This window comes from Pleurodeles waltl, chromosome 2_2 (genome assembly GCF_031143425.1).
Source record: "Pleurodeles waltl isolate 20211129_DDA chromosome 2_2, aPleWal1.hap1.20221129, whole genome shotgun sequence".
Taxonomy (NCBI): Eukaryota; Metazoa; Chordata; class Amphibia; order Caudata; family Salamandridae; genus Pleurodeles; species Pleurodeles waltl.
In genome coordinates, this window is record NC_090439.1 from 717,770,027 (window position 1) to 717,797,109 (window position 27,083).

Here is a 27,083-nt window from a genome sequence, read left to right on the forward strand (position 1 = left end):
AAAAACGCTAAAAATTTTATTATTGATTTTGTAAAATTGTTCTGTTTTTATTAAACTAAACAATAACGATTCCTTCATTCATTAATTTACCTCCATCCTGTAGGAAGCAACACAGGTGTTAGCCCAAAAGGCGAGATTCAAAGGAGAAGCTGCTTTTTAATGGCAAAAGGCCAAAACATGAGAGAGACGCTGCTCTATTGTTTAGGTAGACAAGCTGGCACTATGGACAGAGAATGGAGGCCAGTTGTCAAACCAGTTTTCCAGGAACATGTATCCTTCTTGGTAGCCACACCTCTGGTTTGGGCTAGGGAGCCTTGGCACTGACTGAAAGGTACTTCCATGTAGGGAGCGGGAAGAGTAGTGCATCTTGGGATAGCCAAATGCCACACTTCCCAGGAAGTGTTCACCAGGAGGGAGGGAACCTGGTAGCCCATTGACTATTGCCGGCGTCTACCCAGAGGCACTTTCTGAGCATAAATAGGGCATCACTGGCACCCAGAACTCCGATCTCGACTGGGCTGGAAGGAGGACTGTTCACATCACAGGGCCACAACGGCTGAGAAGCCTTCTGGGGCCAGTTTGTGGTCCAGAATCTTCAGACTCTTCCAACTGTCACTGTAGAGCAACAGATACAGGGACCCTGTGCTGAAAGTTTCACTCTAGTTCGCTGAATCTCAGCGAGTCATTGGAGTGCCGCTTGATCGCACAGAAGCTGAGATATCTGACAGAGACTTCTAGTTGCAGAATCCTTACCATAGAATTTCCCCCAGGTGTCAGACTGGATCAGGAGATTTTTCTCATCCTCGGTCGACTCCATGTCTGTCGTTGGTGTCGCAGTCATTTATAGGCTCCACCCCTGCGCGCTGATGTCAATTCTTTTCTTTGCGTGCCAGCCTATGCTTGATCCGGAGAAGAGCTACTCTCAGTAATTTTTTGACTGACTTTTTGACCTTTATGTTGAAGTTTTTTACCTACTTGGTGCGTTGAGATGACTTCCCTCAAAACTGGATTCAACCCATGTGATTCCTGTGTAGGAAGCTAGCTCTGTACTATACCAAAGTAAGGGATATTGTGCACAGAGTCCAATGGATCCCCAGAGGCTTAACAGAGGCTCAAGTAGATAATGCTAATTCTCTCTTTTGTTGTAGTGTGGGCAAGCAATTAGGCTTATCAGAAGGTAGTGCTAAGCATTTGCTGTACACACACAGTCAATAAATGAGGCACACTCTCAATGACTGATTCAGGCCAAAGTTTTATGTATCAAAAATACAGTATGTTACTTTATTTCAAGAACCAAAGGATCTTGTTGCAGGTAAGTACAGTTTCAAGAATGTATCACTTTCAAGTATCAAATGCATGTTGTTTAGAATTCACAGGTAAAACAGTTTACAGGTAAGTAAAACTTTTCAATTTCAAAAGTAGACACTGCAGTCTTAGGGGAGGGAAAGTGACAACACAATTTGCAGGTAATTACTCGATTTATCATCCCAGTCTTTGGTGGTTAAGGTGCCCACAGGGCAAAGTTTAGGGAGACACCATGGGTGCACCACCAACAACACAGGGTTGGCTGGGTGCAGAGTTCAAAGTTGGTGTCCTACGTAGACTGGGGGCACTTAGAAAGAAACAGATTGGCGGTAAGCACCCACGACTTCAGGGCCCTGACCTGGGGAGTTTAGATCAGTACTGGGGAGGCCACAGGTCAGCACCAAACACACACCCTCAGTGGCACAGGTGCGGCTTGGTGCAGGGTGCAAACACAGCATTGGGCACCCAGTGCTTTTCAGTGAGAGAACCCGGGGGTCACACACATGCTGCAGGACTTAGGAAAGGATTGTGCAAGACCCAGGCAAGACTGGAAGAACCCAAAGGTTGATTCTGGCAGAAGAGGACCTGCAAAGGAAGGGGACCAAGTCCAGTTTGTGATGGAGTGTCCCATGGTGGCAGGAGCCACTACCCACCCTTCTGTGGATGCAGGACCAGGTCGATGGTGGGTGAACAAGGCCAGCTGTGCAGCAAGGTGTCCCACGTCGGCTGTTGGGTTACAGTGGGTCAGTGGTGCTGAAGAACCACCAACAAGCCTTGGCAGATGCAAAAGAGGAAGAAGATGGGTTGCAGGGTTGAAGAGAACCAGCAAGGCCCAGGGGACTCGACCTAAGGAGGGGAGTCCGCTGTGACCCTCAGCGGTCTGGAGAGTCACAAGAAGAGGAGTCAGCTCCCACTGGCAGCAGGCACAGCAGTCGCAGTGAGGCCCACTCAGCACACCTGAAGAGGAGTCCCAAGTTGCTGGAGCAGCAGAGAGGAAATTGAGCTTGGCAAAAAGAAGTGCTGGGGCTGAGGCTACAAGAAACCTGAGGATCCCTTGGAGGACGAGCAAACAAGTCTTGGTAGTTGCATGAGTCACGATGCACAGGGGTACTGTCCTCCAAGGAGAGGCAAGGGCTTACCGTCTCCCAAGTTGATAACTGGCAAAGAGGACCAAGGGGACCACTCCAGAATACCACGTTGCATGCAAGATCCACACAGCTCCGGAGGCGAGAAGATCAATGCAGCCAGTCGTCATTGCAGTTGGTGCCTGCAGATATAGGGGAGTGACTCCTTCACTCCAAGTGAGATTCCTTCTTACTTCTTGATGCAGGCTGGAGTCTCGTCGACCTCAGAAGATGCACAGCCAGGAAAATGTTGCAGTTGCCGGAAGGAGCCAGAGAAACAATGTTGCAAAGCGGAGTCGTTGCTGAAGTTGAAGAACGTTGGTTTCTGAAGAGTCTAGTTGTGGTTCCAAAGGCCAGAAGATGAAAAAAACAATGCATACGAATCGTGCTAGAACCTTGCACATCGAATCTGAGGACTCGCCCAAGAGGGAGACGCTAAATAACCCTAAAAGGAGGCTTGGTCACCTGCAAGGTTAACACCTAACAGGAGAGGGCTCTGACGTCACCTGCCTGACCTGACCACTCAGATGCTCCTAGCCTCACATTCAAGATGGCAGAATCAAGTGGCTACCTGGAGGAACTCTGGGCACCCCCCTTGGGTGGCGATGGACAGGGGAATGGTCACTCCCCTACCCTTTGTCCAGTTTCGCTCCAGAGCAGGGACCGAGGGTCCCTGGACTGGTGCAAATCAGTTTATGCAAGGAGGGCTCTAAATGTGTCCTTCAAAGCAAACCGGTGGCTTGGGGTGGCTACCCCTCCCAAGCCTTGTAACACCTATTTACAAGGGAGAGTGTGTTACCCCCCTCTCGCACAGGAAATCCTTTGTTTTGCCTTCCTCTGCCTGAGCTTGTCAAGCAGCAGGAGGGCAGAAACCTCTCTGAGAAGTGGCAGCAGCACGGGCTGTCCTGAAAACTCCAGAATGCTTGCAGGAGCAATGCTGAGGGAATCATACAACCAATACTGGCAAAAGTATTGGGGTATGGTTCAGACAAGTTTGATATCAAACATGCCCAGGTTCGGAGTTACCATCATGTAGCTGGACACAGGTAGTGAGTGACCTGTATCCAGTACATGGGTAAAAAGACTTCCCTGCATTTCGAAGACCAGTGTAATGGAGCTGGAATTCGTAGGGCACCTCTGCTCATGCAGGGGTGTCCTCGCACACAGGGGCCTGCACCCCGCCCTCTGGGCTAGGAGGGGCTACAATAGGGGTGACTTGCAGTGACCTGGTGCAGTGACCTGGTGGTGTATGCACCTTTTCACGCAGACTGCAATGGCAGGCCTGTAGACACATTTTGCATGGGCTCCCATGGGTGGCATAATACATGCTTCAGCCCATGGGGAACCCTTGGTGCCCTTATGCCCTGGGTACCTACGTACCATATACTAGGGACTTATATGGGGACACTAGTATGCCAATTGCGGGGTGTGCAAAGACCTAAGCAACCAAATTTAGATGGAGAGAACACAATCACTGGGATCCTGCTAACCAGGAAAACATACTGATAGTAGGCAAAAAGTGAGGGGAACCATGCCAAAAAGAGTAACTTTCCTACAGGCAGTTCTAATGCTCCCCTATGAGAGAAGCAGGCCTCACAGTAGTAGAAAACCAAATTTGTGAGTTTTCCCCCAACCAGGACATGTAAAACAAAATGTTGGACTGGCCCATATGAGATAAAGGAGCGTAAGGGGGAGGCCACTTACTTGGTCGACCTCCAGACCCCTAAGAACCTCCTAGGGGTACTCCATGTAAACAGGCTGAAGCCACACAATGAGAGGTCTGACGTCAGCATGTTCCTAGTGATAAATGAGGGTGTGGAGGAAAGTGAACCTCTCACTGACCTCTCTGCACAGAAACGTGATGGGTCTGTGGAGGGGGTCAATCTCTCTGACTCCCTGACCCTAGATCAGCGAGGTGACTGTTACAAGTTATTGGAGCAGTTTTCCTCCCTCTTTTCCCCCTGGACTCACACACCTGTGCGTCCATGATATTGACACCTGATTGTGCCCTCTTTGGACATTTTGAGTCACCCTTTGAGTGACTATACTTGGAGCACTCTGTACATTGGGATACAAACCTCCCTGTCTTATGATAAAAGAACCGTTTCTTCTTATAATCAGACTGGGACTGGTTACCACTATTCCCGTTGGAATTCTTTTGGGGGCCTTTAGAAAACTCCTTATTTTTAAGTTTTTCTCCCCCCATCTTTTTGCTGTTGGAAACCCTGACCACCTTTTGGGTGTCCCTCCCACATACCCTTTTGGACAATCTGGTGCTAGCAGGTGCAACTCTGTAAAGCAAATACTGATCATATGCTCTCTCAGGATTAAATTTTGCAACCCAACACAATCACTGACTTTGCATCCGGCACCCAGCCATTCAGTGCCTTACTGGAAAAATCAATAGTCTACCCAGGTTTGGTTGGGGACCTTGCTACTGTCGCTGAACCTTTGGCTATACTTCTCAAGGGTCAGTCCACGTTTGGCAATCAAAATGGCTTTCATAGGCGGGTACTTGGTCTGGTTCCCAACCTCTAAGGTTAGAAGTGTGTCCCTCCCAAGTGTTGGCACGTGTTTCCACAGGCCTGCCCCTATTGTTCTTCACGAATCCCATGTGCCCTCAGTGCAACTTCATAAGCAGAAAACCACTTGTCAATGTCATCTCCCACCACATAACTTGGCACCAAATCTTTGGGTATACGAACCGTCTTGTCTCCAGCAGGTCCTGTATGTTTGATGCCAGCATAACTGCTGAATTCAGACTGCCTAGACATGAGCTCCAGTTCTTTCAGACTTAGTTCATGGGCCAAGATTCATTTCTTCTCAGCTAAGGCTCTTTCAGCCTCAGCTGTCTTCTCCTCTGCATGTATTTGTAACCTTGCCAACTGCAGCTGGAATTCTCTCTCCTCCCTCCTTTCCTCTGCAGTCGGGTCATGACTGGGAGACTCTGCTTCCTGGTCTCGCAGTAGAAACAAACCCAGGGGCATCACCCCCTTCTGCTGTTGCCAGATCCTCGGGGGGCCAGCCACTTGCTCCCCCAACTCATCATGCTCTTGTGAGCGAACTTCCTCCCTGGCCCTCCGCGCCTGTTACTACTCCTTCTTCTTGGAGGCTCCATAAGTAGGTACCCCCATCCCTTTGTAAAAGCCCTTCAGCTGGTTAACTGTGTACCCCTCCAGCTAAGCCAGGTCAAACTGTCCAGCTCCACTTGTGGACCTAGCCAGAGACATGATGTATAGGATTGATTAAAGAATGTCTAGCAGAGAAATTGAAGCGTAAGAAAAACAAATCTAATTGACATTTAACTGTGGGTAGGTAGTGTACATGTAGCTATAGATTCACATTGCACAAACACCAGTCCTATCCCACCAGTGTTAGAAATGGGGTCTCTAGTTGGCAGAGGTATACTCCCTGGTCCAAGTAGGGACCACAATCCTAGTTAGGGTAGGTCACAACACAATCCAAATTATCCTGTGCCTACCCTCTGGTAGCCTGGCACTGAGCAATCAGGCTAAACGTAGAAGGCAATGTGTAAAGTATTTGTGCAATAAATCCTACAGTAACACAGTGAAAACACCACAAAAATACACAACACAGGTTTAGAACAATGTGTAATATTTATCTGAATAGAATAAGGGAAGAACGAAAAACATCCAATAAGCACAAGCGGAAATATCACTTTTAACAGGTTTGCAAGAGTGTCACTCCTTAGAAAGCAACAGTTGTTTCTTGTTACACACAGTACCTGGGTTGCGTCAAAAATAATGACGCACAGAAAATGCAGAGAGGAGGAGTTGCGTGGAAAGATAAGGTGTTGCGTCTGATTTTCTGGCGCTGCACAGCCAATGCGTAATTTCTTTCCACGCTGCAAGGGGTTGCGTTATTTTTCAGCTGCGCAGTCTTGTTTTTTCACTGCGATGTGGGGATATTGTAACTCCCAGGGACGATGCGTTGAAAATTCTTGACACTGGTAGAAGGAGCAGGCGCTGTGTCAATCTGGTAGGAGTTGGGTAAAATTTTCCATTGCAAGACAGGTGCTGCGTTGAATTTTCTGCCTGGAAGTCGGCGCTGCGTTGTTCCGGTCGGCAATGCGTCAATTTCCCAGCTGCGATGCAGGCTGCGTCAATTTCTGCAGGCGTTGTCGATTTTCGTCGTACAAGGATTTTCTTGAAGAGGTGAAGTCTTTGTTGATCCTGAGTCTTCAAAAACAGGAGGTAAGTTTAATCCAAGCCGTTGGAGAGCACTTCAGGAAAAAGGCAGAGTCCTTCCAGCAGAGTCAGAGGCCAGTAGGGCAGCAAGCAGGGCAGCAGCAGTGCAAATGAGTCCTTTGAGCAGCCAGGCATTTCCTCTGACAGAAGTGCAGGTGAAGGTCCAGACGTGTTTGATTTGGCAGGGTCAGAGACCCAGTGCATATACCCAAAAATGTCTTTGAAGTGGGGAGGGGGGCAAAAGAGATTTTGGGGGGCACAAGTTCCCCTTTCGGCCCAGTCCTGCCTGCCAGGATCCCTGTGAGGGAGTAGTCAATCCTTTGAGTGAGGGCAGGCCACTGGCCTTTGAAATGTAAGTGTGAGCCCCTCCATCCTTCCTGCCAAGTATGAAAATGAATGCAGATGTTTCTGAGTGTCCTGTGTTTATGGTTCTCTGGGTGAAATGCACAGTGGGAGCTGTCAACCAGCAAAGACCAGAAATGGATTGGAGTCAGGCTGTTAGGCGCAGCTGGCAGTAAGTGCAGAGAAATGCCCACTTTCTAAAAGTGGCATTTCTAAAATAGTAATATTAAATTCAACTTCACCAGTAAACAGATTTTTTTATTACCATTCTGGCAATACCAAACAAGACATGACTACTCCTTCCAGATCAGAATCTACCACATAAGAGTATGTGATGGCAGCTCTAATGTTAGTTTATGAGAGGAGGTGGCATCACAGTAGTGGATAATGAATGTATGAGTTTGTCACTACCAGGACATGTAAAACCCATAGGTACATGTCCTGCCTTTTACCTAACTAGCACTCTACCCTATGGGTTACCTAGGGCTCACCCTAGGGGTGACTTATATGTTTAAAAAAGGGGGGTTTAAGGCTTGCCAAGTATTTTTACATGCCAAGTATAAGTGAACCTGCACACACAGGCGTTGCAATGGCAAATCTGAGACATGGCTAAGGGACTATTTATGTGGGTGGCACAATCAGTGCTGCAGCCCACTTGTTGGATTTAATTTACAGGCCTTGGGCACATGTAGTGAACTTTACTAGGGACGTACAGCTAAATAAAATATGCCAATTGGGTAGGAACCAATGTTACCATGTTTAGGGGAGCAAGCTTATGCACTTAAGCACTGGACAGCAGCGGTAAAGTGTTCAAAGTCCTAAAACCAGCAAAAACAGTGCCAGAAAAATGGAGGGAGGCAGGCAGGCAAAAAGTTGGGACATGACCATCTTAAGGCTATCGGATCTAACAGTGTCTGAGTAGACAGCTCTATCAACTGACCCATCTTTTGGGTTGTGAGAGAAGAGGTCAGGGAGAGGTTCACTCTCTGTTTCCTGATCCTCATCAGTAACCTTCCGCATGGTCACATCGGCCCTGTCACAGAAAAGCTTGAGGTGGTTCACATGGATCACCCTTTTGGATATCATGCTAGTGCCCAGGTCTACCAAGTAGGTGACCTCAAATTTCTTTTCTAGGATAAGGTAAGGGCCACTCCATCTGTCCTGAAGTGCCCTGGGAGCCACAGGCTCAGGAACCTACACTTTCTGCCCTGGTTTAAACTCCACCAGTGCAATCTTTTGGCCATACCACTGCTTCTGGAGTTGTTGGCTGGCCTCAGAGTTTTTGGATGCTTTCTCCATGTACCCTGCCATCCTAGAATGTAGGCCTAGTACATAGTCCGCCACATCTTTCTTAGGTACATGAAGAGGTCTCTCCCAACCCTCTTTCACAAATGCAAGTGGTCCCTTTACGGGATGACCAAACAGAAGTTCAAAGGGGGGAAAACCGTACTTCCTTCTGAGGCACCTCTCTGTAGTTGAAAAGCAGGTATTGCAAAAGGACATCCCATCTCCTTTTGAGCTTGCAGGGAGTCCTATGATCATGCCCTTCGATGATGTGCTGAACTTTTCAACAATTCCATTGGTTTGTAGATAGTATTGTGCGGTGAACTTGTACGTCACCCCACACTCATTCCACATGTGCTTCAGGTAAGCTGACATGAATTTGGCACCTCTGCCAGAAGCTACCTCCTTAGGAAAGGTAAAGGTACCAATTAGGGCCTTTGCCTCTACAGGGGCTGTATTAGACCTAAGGGGATTTGCTTCTGGATACCTGGTAGCATGATCCACTACTACCAGTATATATTTATTCCCCAAGGCTGTGGGTGGTTCATGTGAACCCACTATGTGGACACCAACCCTTTCAAAGGGAACCCCTACAACTGGGAGTGGAATGGGGGGGGAGGCTCTGGGTGGCCACATGCCTTACCACTGGCTTGGCAGGTGACACAGGAGCTGCAAAACTACTTCACCTTTTCTGACATGATAGGCCAGTAGAAATGGCTGACTAGCCCATTCCAAGTTTAATTTTGGCCCAGATGCCCAGCTATGGGGATGTCATGGGCTAGTGTGAGGATAAAGTCCCTGAACTGCTGATGCACAACCACTGGCCTGGTGGGCACAAGCTTTAGGGTCTCTGGCCTCAGTGTATATGAGTTATTCCCCCCATTAAACCCGTTGGGAGCCTCTCATATCTCCCTTCTCATGTGCAGCAGTTTGCTGTCTCAGGCCTTCAAGAGTGGAACGGTCCTCTGTCCCTGGCACAGCTGGTCCCTGGGCACCCCTGGCACCAAGAGCTCAGTCTGATAAGGTTCAAGTTCTATGGGCTCAATTCCCTATGGGGCTGCTTCCTGAGAAGAGGCGTCTTGAGCTTTATGCTGTTCAGAAGCTCCTTCCCCAGTCTTCTTGTCCTTTCTCTTGGGAGGTTGGGAAATTATTCCGGGCTCCAACACTTCTTTTTCACCCTGTGTTCGGCCCTGTGCTCTGGCTTTCACACACACCATCTCAGGGATTCCCAGTATGGCTTGATGGGTTTTGCGTTCTACCTCAGCCCATACTGATGACTCCAGGTCATCCCCTAGCTGACATTTAACTGGGATTGCAGAAGAGACCACTACCTGTTTCAAGCCACTAATCGCTCCCTATTTTAGGATCAACATAGCCATGGGATGGACCTTAGTTACATTGTCAGGTTTGGTAACTGGATATGTTTGTCCAGCCAAGCACTGTCCTGGGGAAACCAGTTTCTCTGGCACCATGGTGACATTTGCATCTCTATCCTTCAGGGCTTCTACTCTAGTCCCATTAATCAAGGGATGCTGTCTGTATTTGTTGATATTAGGGGGGGTGCAGACAGCAAGAGTGGCAACATCTAACCCACCCTCAGAGACTAACATAGCTTCAGTGTGAACCCTGATTTGCTCTGAGCACACAGTAGATCCCACCTGGAGACTGGCTAACCAGTGCTAGCTGGTGCAGTATTAATGGGATTCTTTTTGGGACAGGTTAAGTCTCCAGTTTGGTGTCCATTTTGTGTACAGTTGAAACACCAGGCCTTTTTGGGATCAAAGTTTTTACCTTTGTACCCATGAGTAGATGGTGAAGAGGTTCGGGGCCCATCCTCCTGAGCAGGCTTTTGGGAGCCTTTAGAAGACTCTTTGCTTTTATCCTTAGGTGTCTCACCTCCCTTCTCCTGGAGAGGCTTAGTAACCCCGTTCTTTTGGTTACCCCCAGTGGAAGTCTTTGGTCACCCTAGTTTTGATCCAGTGGTCTTCTTTCTTTCCCAATTCTTTGGGAGAAATTGGACCTAAGTCTACCAGATATTGATGCAACTTGTAATTGAAGATTGTTACTTAAGATGTGTTCTTCCATAAATAAATTATAGTCATGCATTTCTCTTCAAGTTAACTAATTATTGGGTGTTTTCACGGAATAGTCTATGAAATCAACCCTAGGTATTATGTTGCTGCCACCATTAAGGGGTACTAAGCCCATTTCTGCTCTCTCCATCTTTAAAGCTAGAATCTGTCTCTCCGAAATGTCTTGACTGTCCTTGCTAAAAAGAGGTCCACTTCACTGAGGCTGCCCTCTGTGTTCCCAGAGAAACCAGCCTCCCTTGCGGGAGACCGAGGTCCGGTGTGTACTATCCTTGGATTCAGGGGCACAGAGTCCCTGTCCTCCCTAGATAGGTTGGGAGGGGGTCATCCTCTTGATCCCAAACTCCTCAGTAGGGTGTTCCTTTGCGTACTCTTACAAGAGCTCCTGGAGCTGGATCCTGGTAGGGACTGAACCCGTTTTAATCTTTTTGAGACTGCAGAGGGACCTTAGCTCTCTCATCTTGAGCTGGAGGTAAGAGGTGAGGTTGAGTTTCACAATCATGTCCTCTGAACTGCTCATTATGTTACTAAGGTTGGGGATTTCTTTTAGGAACTTAAACTACTTCTAATTACTTACCCCTAAGTATAATTACTTTTCAAACTTTTTAAGAAATGCTAAAGGGGACTTAACCAAGGCCCTAGCAGACTTTTAAAAAGTTGGAAGAATTGTCGATTAAAAAATCATTTCAATCTAAAGGCAAATTTGGAACCTAGTCGTGTGATCAGATGTTGGCTGCATAGTCCAGCAAGTTCAAAGTTGTAGACCCCACCGCTGATTTGCCAGTGTAGAAGGTGGCTCTGTATATACTGCACAAAATCAAGGTATAGTGTACACAGAGTCCACTGGATCCCCAGAGGCTTTACAAAGGCTACAATCTCTGGACCCAGGGTGGACTCGAGGTCAGAATCACTTGGGGACCTTGTCTGGACCGGTGGGCCACCTGAACATGGGCTGTGGGCATTGGGTGCAGACCGGGCAGGACTCGTGGATCTGGGACAGTTCTGGGGTCCTTGATAGAGGTTTCTTTGTGGACAGGGCTGCTATCCTCTGGAGAACTTGGTCCTTGGGTAGGCAGGGAGTCCTCTGGGGGTTTGTTGAGTTCGCTGGTCCTGCAGGACAAGTCATCTTCTTGTGGCAGGATTCTTGAAGCTGCAGACAGGCCAGTAGGGCTTTGGCCAAGTCCGTTGCCTGGAGTCTTCACCGCTGGTGCGGCTCTTCAGTCCTTCCTCTTATTTTCAGGTTGCCAGGAATCTGCAAAACCAAGGTTCAGGGGTGGCCCTAAATACTGGATCTGTGAGTGTTACAAGGGTCAGAGGTCTTGTGCCCACTCCCTTTGAGGAGGGGAACATATTCCTAACCCTATTGGCTAACATCCTCCAAAAGAAGATGGGGGATTCTGCCAGGAGGGGTTCACCTCAGCTCTGGGTACCTTAGGGGTGGTCCTAGCTGAAGTGGGCACACGTCCTTGTGTTTACTAATTTTTCCACCGGACTTGCCGCCAAAAGTGGGGCTTGGTCTTGGGTGGGGGGGGGGGTAATTTCCACTATCTGGAATGCCCTGGGGCAGTGTAACCAGAGGAAGAAGACTTTGAGAATCACCACCAAGTTTTGCAGTTCCTGCAAGGGGGGGTGAAGTTCCTCCATCCAGAGCAGGTTTTGTCCCTGACCCCAGAGAGCACAAAGGATCTCACCCCATGAAACGTGTCTGTTAGTGGCAGGCTGGCACAGGCCAGTCAGCCTTACACTAGAGGGTTGGGTGAATTACAGGGGGCATCTCTAAGATGCACTCTGTGTAAATTTTTCAATAAATCCAACACTGGCATCAGTGTGGGTTTATGGAGCTGAGAAGTTTGATACCAAAGATCCCAGTCTTCAGTGAAGCCACCATGGAGCTGTGGAGTTCATAATGACAAACTCCCGGCCCATGTACTCACTATGGCCACGCTGCTTTTGAAATGTCTAAGAATGGACTTAAACACTGTAAGGGCATATTGCTCATGCATCTGTGCACCCTGCACCTGTAGTAAAGTGGTCCCTGTCTTAGGGCTGTAAGGCCTGTTTGATGGGTGACTTACCTATGCCACAGGCAGTGGTTTGTGGGCATGACACCCATAGAGGGATACACAGCAAAAACAACAAGTGATGGACAGAATGCTGAACATTGTCAAACACTCACCCCCAGTCATAGATCTGGGTTTAATCCATCGTTCTTTTGCTCACCATGCCACCCCAGTTTGGACCCAGCCATATGCAAATCAGTCTTGACCCTGTTCCTCATGGGAACAGTCCAGACCGAACTGCCAAGCCAGGTCCTCACTGGACCGGAAACAAGCATCCTGGGACCGGTTTCGGGGTATCACCCCTCATCAGCCAGGCTAGCTTGAATCCAGTGGCATGGGAAGCACGGGACCCACGTCTGGGCATACCCTTCCCACTTAGGGCGACACTGCAAAAACAACAAGTGATGGACGGAATGCTGAACATTGTCAAACACTCACCCCCAGTCATAGATCTGGGTTTAATCCATCGTTCTTTTCCTCACCATGCCACCCCAGTTTGGACCCAGCCATATGCAAATCAGTCTTGACCCTGTTCCTCATGGGAACAGTCCAGACCGAACTGCCAAGCCAGGTCCTCACTGGACCGGAAACAAGCATCCTGGGACAGGTTTCGGGGTTTCACCCCTCATCAGCCAGGCTAGCTTGAATCCAGTGGCATGGGAAGCACGGGACCCACGTCTGGGCATACCCTTCCCACTTAGGGTGACACAGCAAAAACAACAAGTGATGGACGGAATGCTGAACATTGTCAAACACTCACCCCCAGTCATAGATCTGGGTTTAATCCATCGTTCTTTTGCTCACCATGCCACCCCAGTTTGGACCCAGCCATATGCAAATCAGTCGGGACCCAGCCATATGCAAATCAGTCTTGACCCTGTTCCTCATGGGAACAGTCCAGACCGAACTGCCAAGCCAGGTCCTCACTGGACCGGAAACCAGCATCCTGGGACCGGTTTCGGGGTTTCACCCCTCATCAGCCAGGCTAGCTTGAATCCAGTGGCATGGGAAGCATGGGACCCACGTCTGGGCATACCCTTCCCACTTAGGGCGACACAGCAAAAACAACAAGTGATGGACGGAATACTGAACATTGTCAAACACTCACCCCCAGTCATAGATCTGGGTTTAATCCATCGTTCTTTTGCTCACCATGCCACCCCAGTTTGGACCCAGCCATATGCAAATCAGTCTTGACCCTGTTCCTCATGGGAACAGTCCAGACCGAACTGCCAAGGCAGGTCCTCACTGGACCGAAAACAAGCATCCTGGGACCGGTTTCGGGGTTTCACCCCTCATCAGCCAGGCTAGCTTGAATCCAGTGGCATGGAAAGCACGGGACCCACGTCTGGGCATACCCTTCCCACTTAGGGCGACACAGCAAAAACAACAAGTGATGGACGGAATGCTGAACATTGTCAAACACTCACCCCCAGTCATAGATCTGGGTTTAATCCATCGTTCTTTTGTTCACCATGCCACCCCAGTTTGGACCCAGCCATATGCAAATCAGTCTTGACCCTGTTCCTCATGGGAACAGTCCAGACCGAACTGCCAAACCAGGTCCTCACTGAACCGGAAACAAGCATCCTGGGACCGGTTTCAGGGTTTCACCCCTCATCAGCCAGGCTAGCTTGAATCCAGTGGCATGGGAAGCACGGGACCCACGTCTGGGCATACCCTTCCCACTTAGGACGACACAGCAAAAACAACAAGTGATGGACGGAATGCTGAACATTGTCAAACACTCACCCCCAGTTATAGATCTCGGTTTAATCCATCGTTCTTTTGCTCACCATGCCACCCCAGTTTGGACCCAGCCATATGCAAATCAGTCTTGACCCTGTTCCTCATGGGAACAGTCCAGACCGAACTGCCCATAGAGGGATGCCATGTCGACTTTACCTTTTTCTCCCTACCAACACACATAATCTGCAATGGCAGTGTGCATGTGTTTGGTGAGTGGTCCCTTTGGGTGGCACAATAAATGCTTCAGCCCGTAGAGACCCTCCATAGCCACAGTGCCCTTGGTACCACTGGTACCTTTTACGCAGGACTAAGCTGTGTTCCAAGGGTTGTGCCAAATGTGGAAGCAATGGGACAGTTTAGGAAAAGAGCACTGGTGCTGAGGCCTGGTTAGCAGGCTCCCAGCACACACACATTCAGGTTAGCATCAGATATCAGGCAAAATGTGTGGGGGAGTGTAGCCAGGTCAAGAGGCACTTTCCTACATCCTGTCACCGAATGATATCGGTGACTGGTCCACACCTTGTGTGATTGTGGTGCCTGGAGCGCGAGCTTGACCCGAAGTCATGCTCCGAGTGCCAGGCCATGATCCCGGAGGCTTTAAAGGAGCAGTCCCTAAAGCTCATGGCAACCTAGCGATCGGCTCCGCACCACTTCTGGTCTTGTTCGATAGGAAGGTCATGAGACCTCTCACTGTACCATCACCACTCGTCCTCGTCGCACTCCAAATCGTTGGGACATTTGGGTCACAAGAAGAAGTCTTAGAAGAAGAACAAATGTTCTTCAACTTCACCCTGACTCTCGGACTATGCGACGGGGGAGGATCGTTGACGTCTAGGCCTCAGTCCTCTGAGCCTGCTTCTGGGTTGGCTCCACGTCTCCTTGAGTTTCCAGGAGCCTGCACCACCCCTACCCAACTCAGAGAGTTTTATGAAGCTATGTGCCTCATTTTTCGCCAGTTCAACGCCTTCAGGCCCAGTGGGGTAGGAAGGGGCCCCCTTGGGTTCCATGCTGGCAGCTTTGGCCTTGGCCCGGAGGGCACCCCAGGATCCATTACCGGATCTGTGCCGTGACAGTAGTGCCATTGCGACCTTCCCTGGCGCTGGTAAGGACGTCTACTCTTCCGATGCTGGTCGGGCCCACAATCGACATGGATCCATACTGATTATTGACTCCAATCCAGAGCCGGAACGATGTCGCTCGACGTCGATTCTGTCTTCGATTGGGACTTTGTTGCCCAGATTGGATCCTGACCCTTATGGATGTGGGTACAGGTACAGTGAGAGTATGGAGGGGGTCACTGGACCCTTAAAAATTCCAGCTAGATGATCCTGAAATGGACTGGGCTCAGGAATTGGTCAAAGCCAGTGGTCTTGATACCTCCCCTGATGCTGGCATACTTTCTCTCTGTGGCTACAGAGGGGAGAACCTTATATTCATTGGTGGTAAGACCAGCAGAGGGCCTGGGCCTCAGGCTGCCTTCGGTGGCTGTCAGGACTAACCTCCTGCCTAAGGTATGCTTCTGCTCGGGGCTTCTACGTCTGAACCCCTTTTACCTTCAATGAAGCCCTCACTGATGTCCTGCAGCACAAGGGCTCCTGTCAACAGGACAATCACCCGCCGCCATAGGCCTGCGCCTAATGACCCTAAATTCTTGATCCAACTTCCTATGCCTGAGAGTTTGCTCATTCAGGCTTCTTCCTCTTCTGATGCATTCCCATCCGCACCCCGTATAAGGAATCAAAAGGACTGGACCAACTTGGGACGAAATTATTCTCTTCCTCCATTCTGGCATTGCGGTCTGTGAATGCTGCATGCCTTTTGGACCACTATTCAGATACTTTATTGGATACAATCGCACAGGTGCTGCCACAGGTCCCGAAGGAGGCCCGGGCGGTTCTTTCCCATGTTGTTGCTGACGGGAGAGATGCAGCCAAGTTCGCGATTCGTTGTGGGCTGTACACAGCCGATTTAATAGTTAGATTGGTTCTGTCGACGGTGGCCTTGAGGCACCATGCTTGGTTGAGGACGTCTGGCTTTTCAGGGTATGTCCAGCGATCGCTTATGGACATGCCCCTAGATGGCACCAATCTCTTTGGAGACAAAGCGGATTCAGAGCTGGAGTGCTACGGCTCGGTTCCTTGGTCTCGCAACTGCCTGCTTTTAACCCCTTTTGTGGCTACTGAAGGAGCATTCAATAGGGTCCATTTCCAGCTACCATGCAGTGCATACTGGCCAGCCTCTGCATTAAAGTTGATGCGGGATCCAGTGTTTTTGTGGATCAGGGAGTAGCGGATGGCCCAGTCCTCCTCAAAAATCTGAGGAATTCCTTTCTCTTGGAAGACTAACTATAACTATATAGTGGTTTATGGCACTTTGTAATCGAAATATATGTTCGATTGCATGTGTAGCTGCAGATACACATGCTGTGCATATCCCGCCATCTTGTGTTGGGCTCAGAGAGTTACAAGTTGTTTTTCTTTAAAGAAGTCTTTTCGAGTCACAAGATCGAGGGACTCCTCCCCTTTCGGCTCCATGGCGCATGGGCGTCGACTCCATCTTAGATTGTTTTCTTTCCGCCATCGGGTTCGGACGTGTTCCTCTTCGCTCCGTGTTTCTGTTTGGAAAGTTAGTTAAATCTCGGAAAATTCGACGGTATTGTTTGCGTTCGGTATTGGATTGGTTAACGCAGATCGACACCGAATTTTGAAAAGCTCCGGTGGCCCTTCGGGGTTTCGATTCCCCGGCGGGGCCTAGTCGGCCCGACCACGTGCGTCTTCAAGGCTATTGGAACAGACCCCATTCCGCTTCTGCCCTGAATGCCACAACAAGTATCCTTACACAGATCAACATTTGGTCTGTAATTTGTGTTTGTCTCCCGAACACAAAGAGGATACCTGCGAGGCCTGTCGAGCATTTCGGTTGAGGAAAATGCTGAGGGACCGGAGAGCAAGAAGGCTTCAAATGGCGTCGGTGCCGTCAGGACACCACAACTTGGAGGAAGAAGAAACCTTCTCCATTGCTGACTTGGACGTGGCCGAAACAGAACAGACGCCGAAAACCGTGAGTAAGACAGCCCCGGCCAAAACTCACGTAAAAACCATGAAAGCCCAGGGGACGCCACCGCCGGCAGGCCATGGCTTAACCCGAAAAATCAGTGACCATCCATCGGCACCAAAAAAGGGCACACATGTGTCGAAGTCATCCGACTCCGGTCGAGATATCGGCATAGAACAGACTTGGCACCGAGACACTGGTTCAGAGCAATCTCGACATCGAGATACCGGCATCGAGATGGGTCGGCACCGAGATACCGGAACACCGAAACCCAAAAAAGTGGCTTCGGAACCGAAAAAGACGGTTGAAAAGGTTTCGATACCGAAACATCCGGCTTCGGAGCCGAAAACAAGTTCCTACTCTGAGGAACAAGGCCTTTCCACACAAATGCAAAGCCATAAATTCGGACAAGAGCTAAAAGCAGGGAAGCCAGATTACACACAGAGAAGGCTCCACATTCAAAAGGAGACAGGAAAAATAAGAACTCTCCCTCCTATAAGGATGAAAAGGGAACTTGCTTTCCAAGCTAAAGAACAACCACAGGCAAAGGTGGCAAAACAAGTAACTCCGCCACCATCACCACAACCATCACCAATGGCTACCCCACCTATGATGCAGTCTCCAACGCACACAGGGATGAGCCAAGATGACCCAGATGCATGGGATCTTTATGATGCGCCTGTATCAGATAACAGTCCCGACTGTTACCCAGCAAGACCATCACCACCGGAAGACAGTACTGCTTACACACAGGTGGTGTCCAGAGCAGCTGCTTTTCACAATGTGACACTGCACGCTGAACCGATTGAAGATGACTTTTTGTTTAATACGCTGTCATCAACACATAGTCAGTACCAGAGTCTTCCGATGTTACCAGGAATGTTGAAACACGCAAAGCAAGTATTTCAAGAGCCCGTAAAAGGCAGGGCCATCACTCCTAGGGTGGAGAAAAAGTACAAGCCTCCCCCAACAGACTCTATGTACATCACGCAGCAACTGACACCTGACTCAGTAGTAGTAGGCGCAGCTCGTAAAAGGGTGAATTCACACACCTCTGGAGATGCACCACCACCCGACAAGGAAAGTCGCAAGTTCGACGCAGCGGGGAAAAGAGTTGCAGCACAAGCAGCCAATCAATGGCGCATTGCCAATTCACAGGCTTTGCTATCAAGATATGATAGAGCTCATTGGGACGAAATGCAGGACTTCATAGAACATCTACCCAAAGAGTTCCAAAAGCGTGCACAACAAGTGGTGGAAGAGGGCCAAAGTATCTTGAATTACCAGATAAGATCGGCAATGGATGCAGCAGACACAGCTGCAAGAACTGTAAATACAGCGGTCACTATTCGGAGACACGAATGGCTACGCACCTCAGGATTCAAGCCCGAAATCCAACAGGCAGTGCTTAATATGTCTTTTAACGGACAGCAGTTGTTTGGGCCGGAAGTGGACACTGCTATAGAAAAGCTAAAAAAGGACACAGATATGGCCGAAGCCATGGGCGCGCTCTACTCCCCACAGAGCAGAGGCACATTTCGGAAAACACAATTTAGAGGGGGGTTTCGGGGCCAAACCACAGAACCCTCAACCTCACAAACCAGACCCACATACCAGAGCCAATATCAGAGGGGAAGTTTTCGGGGACAATACAGAGGTGGACAGTTCCCAAAAACTAAAGGAAAGTTCCAAAGTCCAAAGACCCCTCAAAATAAACAGTGACTTCAGTGTCACAAATCCCCAACACATAACACCAATGGGGGGGAGACTAACAGATTTTTACCAAAACTGGGAAGAAATAACAACAGACTTGTGGGTCCTAGCCATTATCCAACATGGTTATTGCATAGAATTCATACAATTCCCACCAAATGTGCCTCCAAGAACACACAACATGTCCAAACAACACATGGATCTATTACAAATAGAGGTCCAAGCGTTTCTACAAAAAGATGCGATAGAACTAGTACCAAATCATCAGAAAGGAACAGGTGTTTACTCCCTGTACTTTCTCATAAAAAGGACAAAACTCTAAGACCCATATTAGATCTCAGAACACTAAATCTTTACATCAAATCACATCACTTTCACATGGTGACACTTCAAGACGTCATCCCCTTACTCAAACAACAAGACTACATGACGACATTAGATCTCAAGGATGCGTATTTCCATATACCCATACATCCTTCGCACAGAAAATACTTAAGATTTGTAATCCAAGGGGTACATTACCAATTCAAAGTGTTGCCATTCGGGATAACAACAGCGCCAAGAGTCTTTACCAAATGCCTTGCAGTAGTGGCAGCCCATATCAGAAGACAGCACATACATGTATTCCCGTATCTGGACGATTGGTTAATCAAAACCAATACGCAAGAACAGTGTTCTCAACACACAAAATACGTTATAGAAACCCTTCACAAACTAGGGTTTTCACTGAACTACAAAAAATCACACTTACAGCCGTGTCAAATACAACAGTACTTGGGAGCAACAATCAACACAAAAAAAGGGATTGCCACTCCAAGTCCACAAAGAGTACAAGCATTCCAAAACGTAATACAAAGCATGCACCTAAACCAAAGGTTACAGGTAAAATTAGTAATGAAACTTCTAGGCATGATGTCCTCATGCATAGCCATTGTCCCAAACGCAAGATTACACATGCGGCCCTTACAACGGTGCCTAGCAACACAGTGGTCACAAGCACAGGGTCAACTTCAAGATCTAGTGTTGATAGACCGCCAAACATACACCTCGCTTCAATGGTGGAATACTATAAACTTAAACCAAGGGCTGCCTTTCCAAGACCCAGTGCCTCAATATGTGATCACAACAGATGCTTCCATGGTAGGGTGGGGAGCACACCTCAACCAACACAGCATCCAAGGACAATGGGACACTCAACAGAAACAACTTCATATAAATCAGTTAGAACTACTAGCAGTGTTTCTAGCGTTGAAAACATTTCAACCACTAATAGTCCACAAACACATTCTTGTCAAAACAGACTACATGACAACATTGTATTACCTGAACAAACAGGGAGGGACACACTCCACACAGTTGTGTCTCTTAGCACAAAAGATTTGGCATTGGGCTATTCACAACAACATTCGCCTAATAGCGCAATACATACCGGGAATTCAAAACCAGTTAGCCGACAATCTCAGTCGGGATCATCAACAGATCCACGAATGGGAAATTCATCCCCAAATACTACAAACTTACTTCCAAACATGGGGAACACCGCAAATAGATCTATTGGCAACAAAAGACAACGCAAAATGCCAAAACTTCGCATCAAGGTACCCACAGCCTCACTCCCAAGGCAATGCGTTATGGATGAGTTGGTCAGGGATATTTGCATATGCTTTTCCCCCTCTCCCACTCCTTCCGTATCTAGTAAACAAATTGAGTCAAAACAAACTCAAACTAATACTAATAGCACCAACTTGGGCAAGACAACCTTGGTACACAACACTACTAGACCTGTCAGTAGTGCCTCATGTCAAACTGCCAAACAGACCAGATCTGTTAACTCAACACAAACAACAGATCAGACACCCAAATCCAGCATCGCTCAATCTATCAATTTGGCTCCTGAAATCTTAGAATTCGGACATCTACACCTTACACAAGAATGCATGAAGGTCATCAAACAGGCTAGGAAACCAACTAAAAGACATTGCTACGCAAATAAGTGGAAAAGATTTGTTTATTATTGCCATAATAATCAAATCCAACCATTACACGCATCTGCAAAAAACATCGTAAGCTACCTTTCTACACTTACAGAAGTCCAAGTTAGCTTTTTCATCCATTAAAATTCATCTGACAGCAATTTCGGCTTATCTGCAAATTACACATTCAACTTCACTATTCAGAATCCCAGCCATAAAAGCATTTATGGAGGGTCTAAAAAAGATTATTCCACTAAGAACACCACCAGTTCCTTCGTGGAACCTCAACATCGTATTAACACAACTCATGGGTCCACCATTTGAACCCATGCACTCCTATGAGATACAGTACTTAACATGGACAGTAGCCTTTCTAATAGCTATCACATCTCTCAGAAGAGTAAGTGAAATACAAGCCTTTACCATACAAGAACCCTTTATACAGATACACAAACATAAAGTAGTTCTACGCACCAATCCCAAATTCTTGCCTAAAGTCATATCACCGTTCCACTTAAATCAAACAGTGGAACTCCCAGTGTTCTTCACAGAACCAGATTCTGTAGCTGAGAGAGCATTACATACATTAGACATTAAAAGGGGACTAATGTACTACATTGATAGAACCAAACAAATTCGCAAAACAAAACAATTGTTTGTAGCTTTCCAAAAACCTCATACAGGTAATCCAATATCCAAACAAGGCATTGCCAGATGGACAGTTAAATGTATTCAAACCTGTTATATAAAAGCAAAAAGAGAACTGCCTATTACACCAAAGGCACACTCCACTAGAAAGAAGGGTGCCACCATGGCCTTTCTAGGAAACATACCAATGACTGAAATCTGTAAGGCAGCCACATGGTCTACGCCTCATACATTTACTAAACATTACTGCGTGGATGTGTTAACAACACAGCAAGCCACAGTAGGACAAGCAGTATTAAGGACATTATTTCAAACAACTTCAACTCCTACAGGCTAAACCACCGCTTTTGGGGAGATAACTGCTTACTAGTCTATGCACAGCATGTGTATCTGCAGCTACACATGCCATCGAACGGAAAATGTCACTTACCCAGTGTACATCTGTCCGTGGCATGAGACGCTGCAGATTCACATGCGCCCTCCCACCTCCCCGGGAGCCTGTAGCCGTTTAAGTTGACTAAAATTAAACTTGTACATTTGTAGATTTGTAAATATATCATTTTTAGTCACATTATGTACATACATACTTACTCCATTGCATGGGCACTATTACTATATACACAACTCCTACCTCACCCTCTGCGGGGAAAACAATCTAAGATGGAGTCGACGCCCATGCGCAATGGAGCCGAAAGGGGAGGAGTCCCTCGATCTCGTGACTCAAAAAGACTTCTTCGAAGAAAAACAACTTGTAACACTCCGAGCCCAACACTGGATGGCGGGATCTGCAGCGTCTCATGCCACGAACAGATGTACACTGGGTAAGTGACATTTTCCATATATATATATAATCTGTAGGTAAGAGGTCTAGCTTGTTTTTCTGGAATTCTCAATCCAAGGCTGTGTCTTGTAAAAATGGTACAATTTCTTCACAATATGTTCACTTAAATCCTTGTTTGACCGCTGTCCCTTCACTTGTTTACCCGACTGTCGTAGATGTTGTGTTTTAAGTGTGTGGTATTCTCTATATGCATTGTACTTACCTTATGTATATGTTGGGCTCTTGAAGTATGAGTTCAACTTGTATATTATCTTTACAGCAAAGATTGCAGAATGAAGAACTTATTCGTTTAGCTGAGGAAAGGAGAAAAGAGGCAGAAAGGAGGAGGAAAGAAGAAGAAGAAAAGCAAGAAGCTGAACTTCAACGATACTATGACCAGGACAAGAAAACTGGGAGAAAGGAGCTAGAAGAAAAAGTACATTTTACAAGAGAATACCCTGCTTTGCATGCTTATAATTAACAATGCTCATTTGCATATAAATCTGATACGTTATGAACCTGGACTGGTTGTCTGTATGTATGTGGGTGCCTAGGTCTGTTTTTATCTAGATAATTTCTTCTTCCATAGCACATATCCACAGTCGGAATCACCATTGAGCATATTTTCATTACAATTCAAGTGGTTGCATTGATTCTCAACTCTTTTGATACATTTGGCGTGTGTGTGTGTGTGTATATATATTTATATATCTATATATATATATATATATATATATAGAGAGAGAGAGAGAGAGAGAGGGAGAGATATATATAGAGATATATATATATATATATATAGAGAGAGAGAGATATGTGTGTGTGTGTGTATATATATATATATATATATATATATGTTCGATGGCATGTGTAGCTGCAGATACACATGCTGTGCACAGTCCGCCGTCTGGTGTTGGGCTCGGAGTGTTACAAGTTGTTTTTCTTCGAAGAAGTCTTTTCGAGTCACGAGACCGAGGGACTCCTCCCACTTCGATTCCATTGCGCATGGGCGTCGACTCCATCTTAGATTGTTTTTTTTTCCGCCATCGGGTTCGGACGTGTTTCTTTTCGCTCCGTGTTTCGGGTCGGAAAGTTAGTTAGAATCTCGGAAAAAAACATCGGTATTGTTTGCGTTCGGTATCGGGTTAGTTAGAACAAATCGACACCGAATTTTGAAGAGCTCCGGTGGCCCTTCGGGGTTTTTTCGATCCCCCGTCGGGGCCTGGTCGGCCCGGCCACGTGCGACTTCAAGGCTCATGGAACGGACCCCATTCCGCTTCTGCCCAAAATGCCATCACAAGTATCCGTATACGGATCACCATCTGGTCTGTAACTTGTGCTTGTCCCCTGAGCACAAGGAGGATACTTGTGAAGCCTGTCGAGCGCTGAGAGACCGAAGAGCCAGGAGACTACAAATGGCGTCCACGCCGACAGGTCAAGATCGTTTCGAGGAGGAAGAAGAAGCTTTCTCCGTCCACGAGTCGTATTCGTAAGAACTCGACGCCGAAGAAACAACCAAAACCGTGAGTAAGACGTCGAAAATCAAGACTCACGAGAAGTCTACAAAAGCCCAGGGGACGCCACCGCCAACAGGCCATGGCTTAACCCGAAAAATAGGTGACCCATCCAAGGCACTGAAAAAGGGCATGCTGGTGTCGAAGTCATCCGACTCCGGTTGAGATACCGCCACACAGCAACCGTCTCGGCTCCGAGAAACTTCGGCACAGAGACAGCGGCATCGAAGAATTTCGGCACCGAGACACCACGCCGAAAACAAAAAAGGTTTCTTCAGAGCCTAAAAAGACTTCCGAAAAGGTTTCGGTTCCGAAACAGCCAGCCTCTGAGCCGAAAACTAGTTCCTATACAGAGGAACAAGGATTAACCTCCCAATTACATAGATTTGGAGAGGAGCTTCAAGCTGTAGAGCCTGACCACACACAAAGAAGGCTTCATATTCATGAGGACACAGGGAAGATAACCACTCTTCCCCCAATCAAAATAAAAAGGAAACTTGCCTTTCAACAAAAGGACAAGCAACCACAGGCAAAGGTGGCAAGGAAAACAACCCCACCACCGTCTCCACCACCATCAATACATGCATCACCAGCAACAACTCCACCACTGATGCACTCACCAGCTCATACCACAATGAGTCAGGATGATCCTGATGCATGGGACCTCTACGATGCTCCAGTGTCTGACAATAGCCCAGACTCTTATCCTACAAAACCGTCACCACCTGAGGACAGTACATCCTATACACAGGTGGTCGCAAGGGCAGCCGAGTTCCACAATGTCTCCTTACATTCGGAACCAATTGAGGATGACTTTCTCTTTAACACCCTATCCTCCACCCATAGCCAGTATCAATGCCTTCCCATGCTTCCAGGAATGCTAAGACATTCAAAACAAATTTTTCAGGATCCAGTTAAAGGCAGAGCCATAACTCCAAGGGTGGAGAAAAAATATAAGCCACCGCCCACAGATCCAATATATATTACAACACAACTAATACCAGACTCAGTAGTTGTGGGGGCAGCTCGTAAGAGAGCCAACTCTCATACCTTAGGCGACGCACCACCTCCAGACAAGGAGAGCTGCAAATTTGATGCTGCGGGAAAAAGGGTTGCAGCACAAGCAGCAAATCAGTGGCGTATTGCCAATTCACAAGCACTTTTGGCAAGATACGACAGGGCTCATTGGGATGAAATGCAACATTTCATCGAACACTTACCCAAGGAGTTCCAAAAAAGAGCGCAACAGGTGGTGGAAGAGGGACAAAGTATCTCAAATAATCAGATACGGTCTTCCATGGATGCAGCAGATACAGCTGCAAGGACAATAAACACTGCAGTCACAATACGAAGGCACGCATGGCTGCGCACTTCTGGGTTCAAACCGGAAATCCAGCAGGCTGTGCTCAATATGCCGTTTAATGAACAGCAATTGTTTGGGCCGGAGATAGACACTGCCATCGAAAAACTCAAAAAGGACACCGATACAGCCAAAGCCATGGGCGCACTCTACTCCCCGCAGAGCAGAGGCTCATTTCGAAAAACACCTTTTAGGGGAGGGTTTCGAGGTCAACCCACAGAAACCACAACCTCACAAACAAGGCCTACCTACCAGGGTCAATATCAGAGGGGAGGCTTTCTGGGGCAATTTAGAGGGGGCCAATTCCCAAAAAATAGAGGAAAATTCCAAGGCCCCAAAACCCCTCAAAATAAGCAGTGACTCACAAGTCACACACCCCCATCACATAACACCTGTGGGGGGAAGACTAAGCCAATTTTACAAACTTTGGGAGGAAATAACAACAGACACTTGGGTCTTAGCAATTATCCAGCATGGTTATTGCATAGAATTTCGCCAATTCCCTCCAAACGTCCCACCGAAAACACACAATATGTCAAAACAACATATAGATCTTCTAGGACTAGAAATTCAAGCATTGCTACAAAAGGACGCAATAGAATTAGTACCAATTCAACAAAAAAACACAGGAGTTTACTCACTGTACTTTCTAATACCCAAAAAAGACAAAACTCTGAGACCAATACTAGATCTCAGAACACTAAATACCTACATAAAATCAGACCACTTTCACATGGTCACATTACAAGACGTAATCCCACTGCTCAAACAGCAAGACTACATGACAACATTAGATCTAAAGGATGCGTATTTCCATATACCAATACATCCTTCACACAGGAAATACCTAAGGTTCGTATTCCAAGGAATACATTACCAATTCAAAGTGTTGCCATTCGAAATAACAACTGCGCCAAGAGTTTTTACAAAATGCCTGGCAGTAGTAGCTGCACATATCAGAAGGCAGCAAATACATGTGTTCCCGTACTTAGACGACTGGTTAATCAAAACCAACACGCTAAAACAGTGTTCACGGAACACAAAATATGTCATACAAACCCTTCACAGGCTAGGTTTCTCCATCAACTACGCGAAGTCACACCTTTTGCTGTGTCAAACGCAGCAATACTTAGGAGCAACAATCAACACAGCAAAAGGGATTGCCACTCCAAGTCCACAACGGGTTCAAACATTTCACAAAGTAATACAGGCCATGTATCCAACACAAAAGATACAAGTCAGAATGGTAATGAAACTACTAGGCATGATGTCTTCATGCATAGCAATTGTCCCAAACGCAAGATTGCACATGCAGCCCTTACAACAGTGCCTAGCATCACAATGGTCACAAGCACAGGGTCAACTTCTAGATCTGGTGTTGATAGACCGCCAAACATTCATCTTGCTTCTATGGTGGAACAGTACAAATTTAAACCGAGGGCGGCCTTTCCAAGACCCAGTGCCACAATACGTCATAACAACAAATGCTTCCATGACAGGGTGGGGAGCACACCTCAATCAACACAGCATCCAAGGACAATGGGACATACATCAGAGGCAGTTTCACATAAATCACTTGGAAATGTTAGCAGTATTTCTAGCGCTGAAAGCATTTCAACCCATAATAACCCAAAAATACATTCTTGTCAAAACAGACAACATGACAACAATGTATTATCTAAACAAACAAGGAGGGACACACTCGACACAGTTGTGCCTCCTAACACAGAAAATATGGCATTGGGCGGTTCACAACCACATTCGCCTAATAGCACAATTTATTCCAGGGATTCAGAACCAGTTGGCAGACAATCTCTCTCGAGATCACCAACAAACCCACGA

General features: G+C 47.4%; 1 protein-coding gene across 2 annotated transcripts in view; it reads left to right on the plus strand.

Annotated features, from left to right (window-relative positions):
- The window catches only part of CSPP1 (centrosome and spindle pole associated protein 1), a 976,424-nt gene that overhangs the window by 634,102 nt on the left and 315,239 nt on the right, over window positions 1–27,083 (plus strand). For both annotated transcript variants that reach the window (XM_069220290.1, XM_069220291.1), the window contains one exon: window positions 22,651–22,806. In XM_069220290.1, the coding sequence (XP_069076391.1) occupies window positions 22,651–22,806 (156 nt within the window). The remainder of the gene's footprint in view (window positions 1–22,650; window positions 22,807–27,083) is intronic.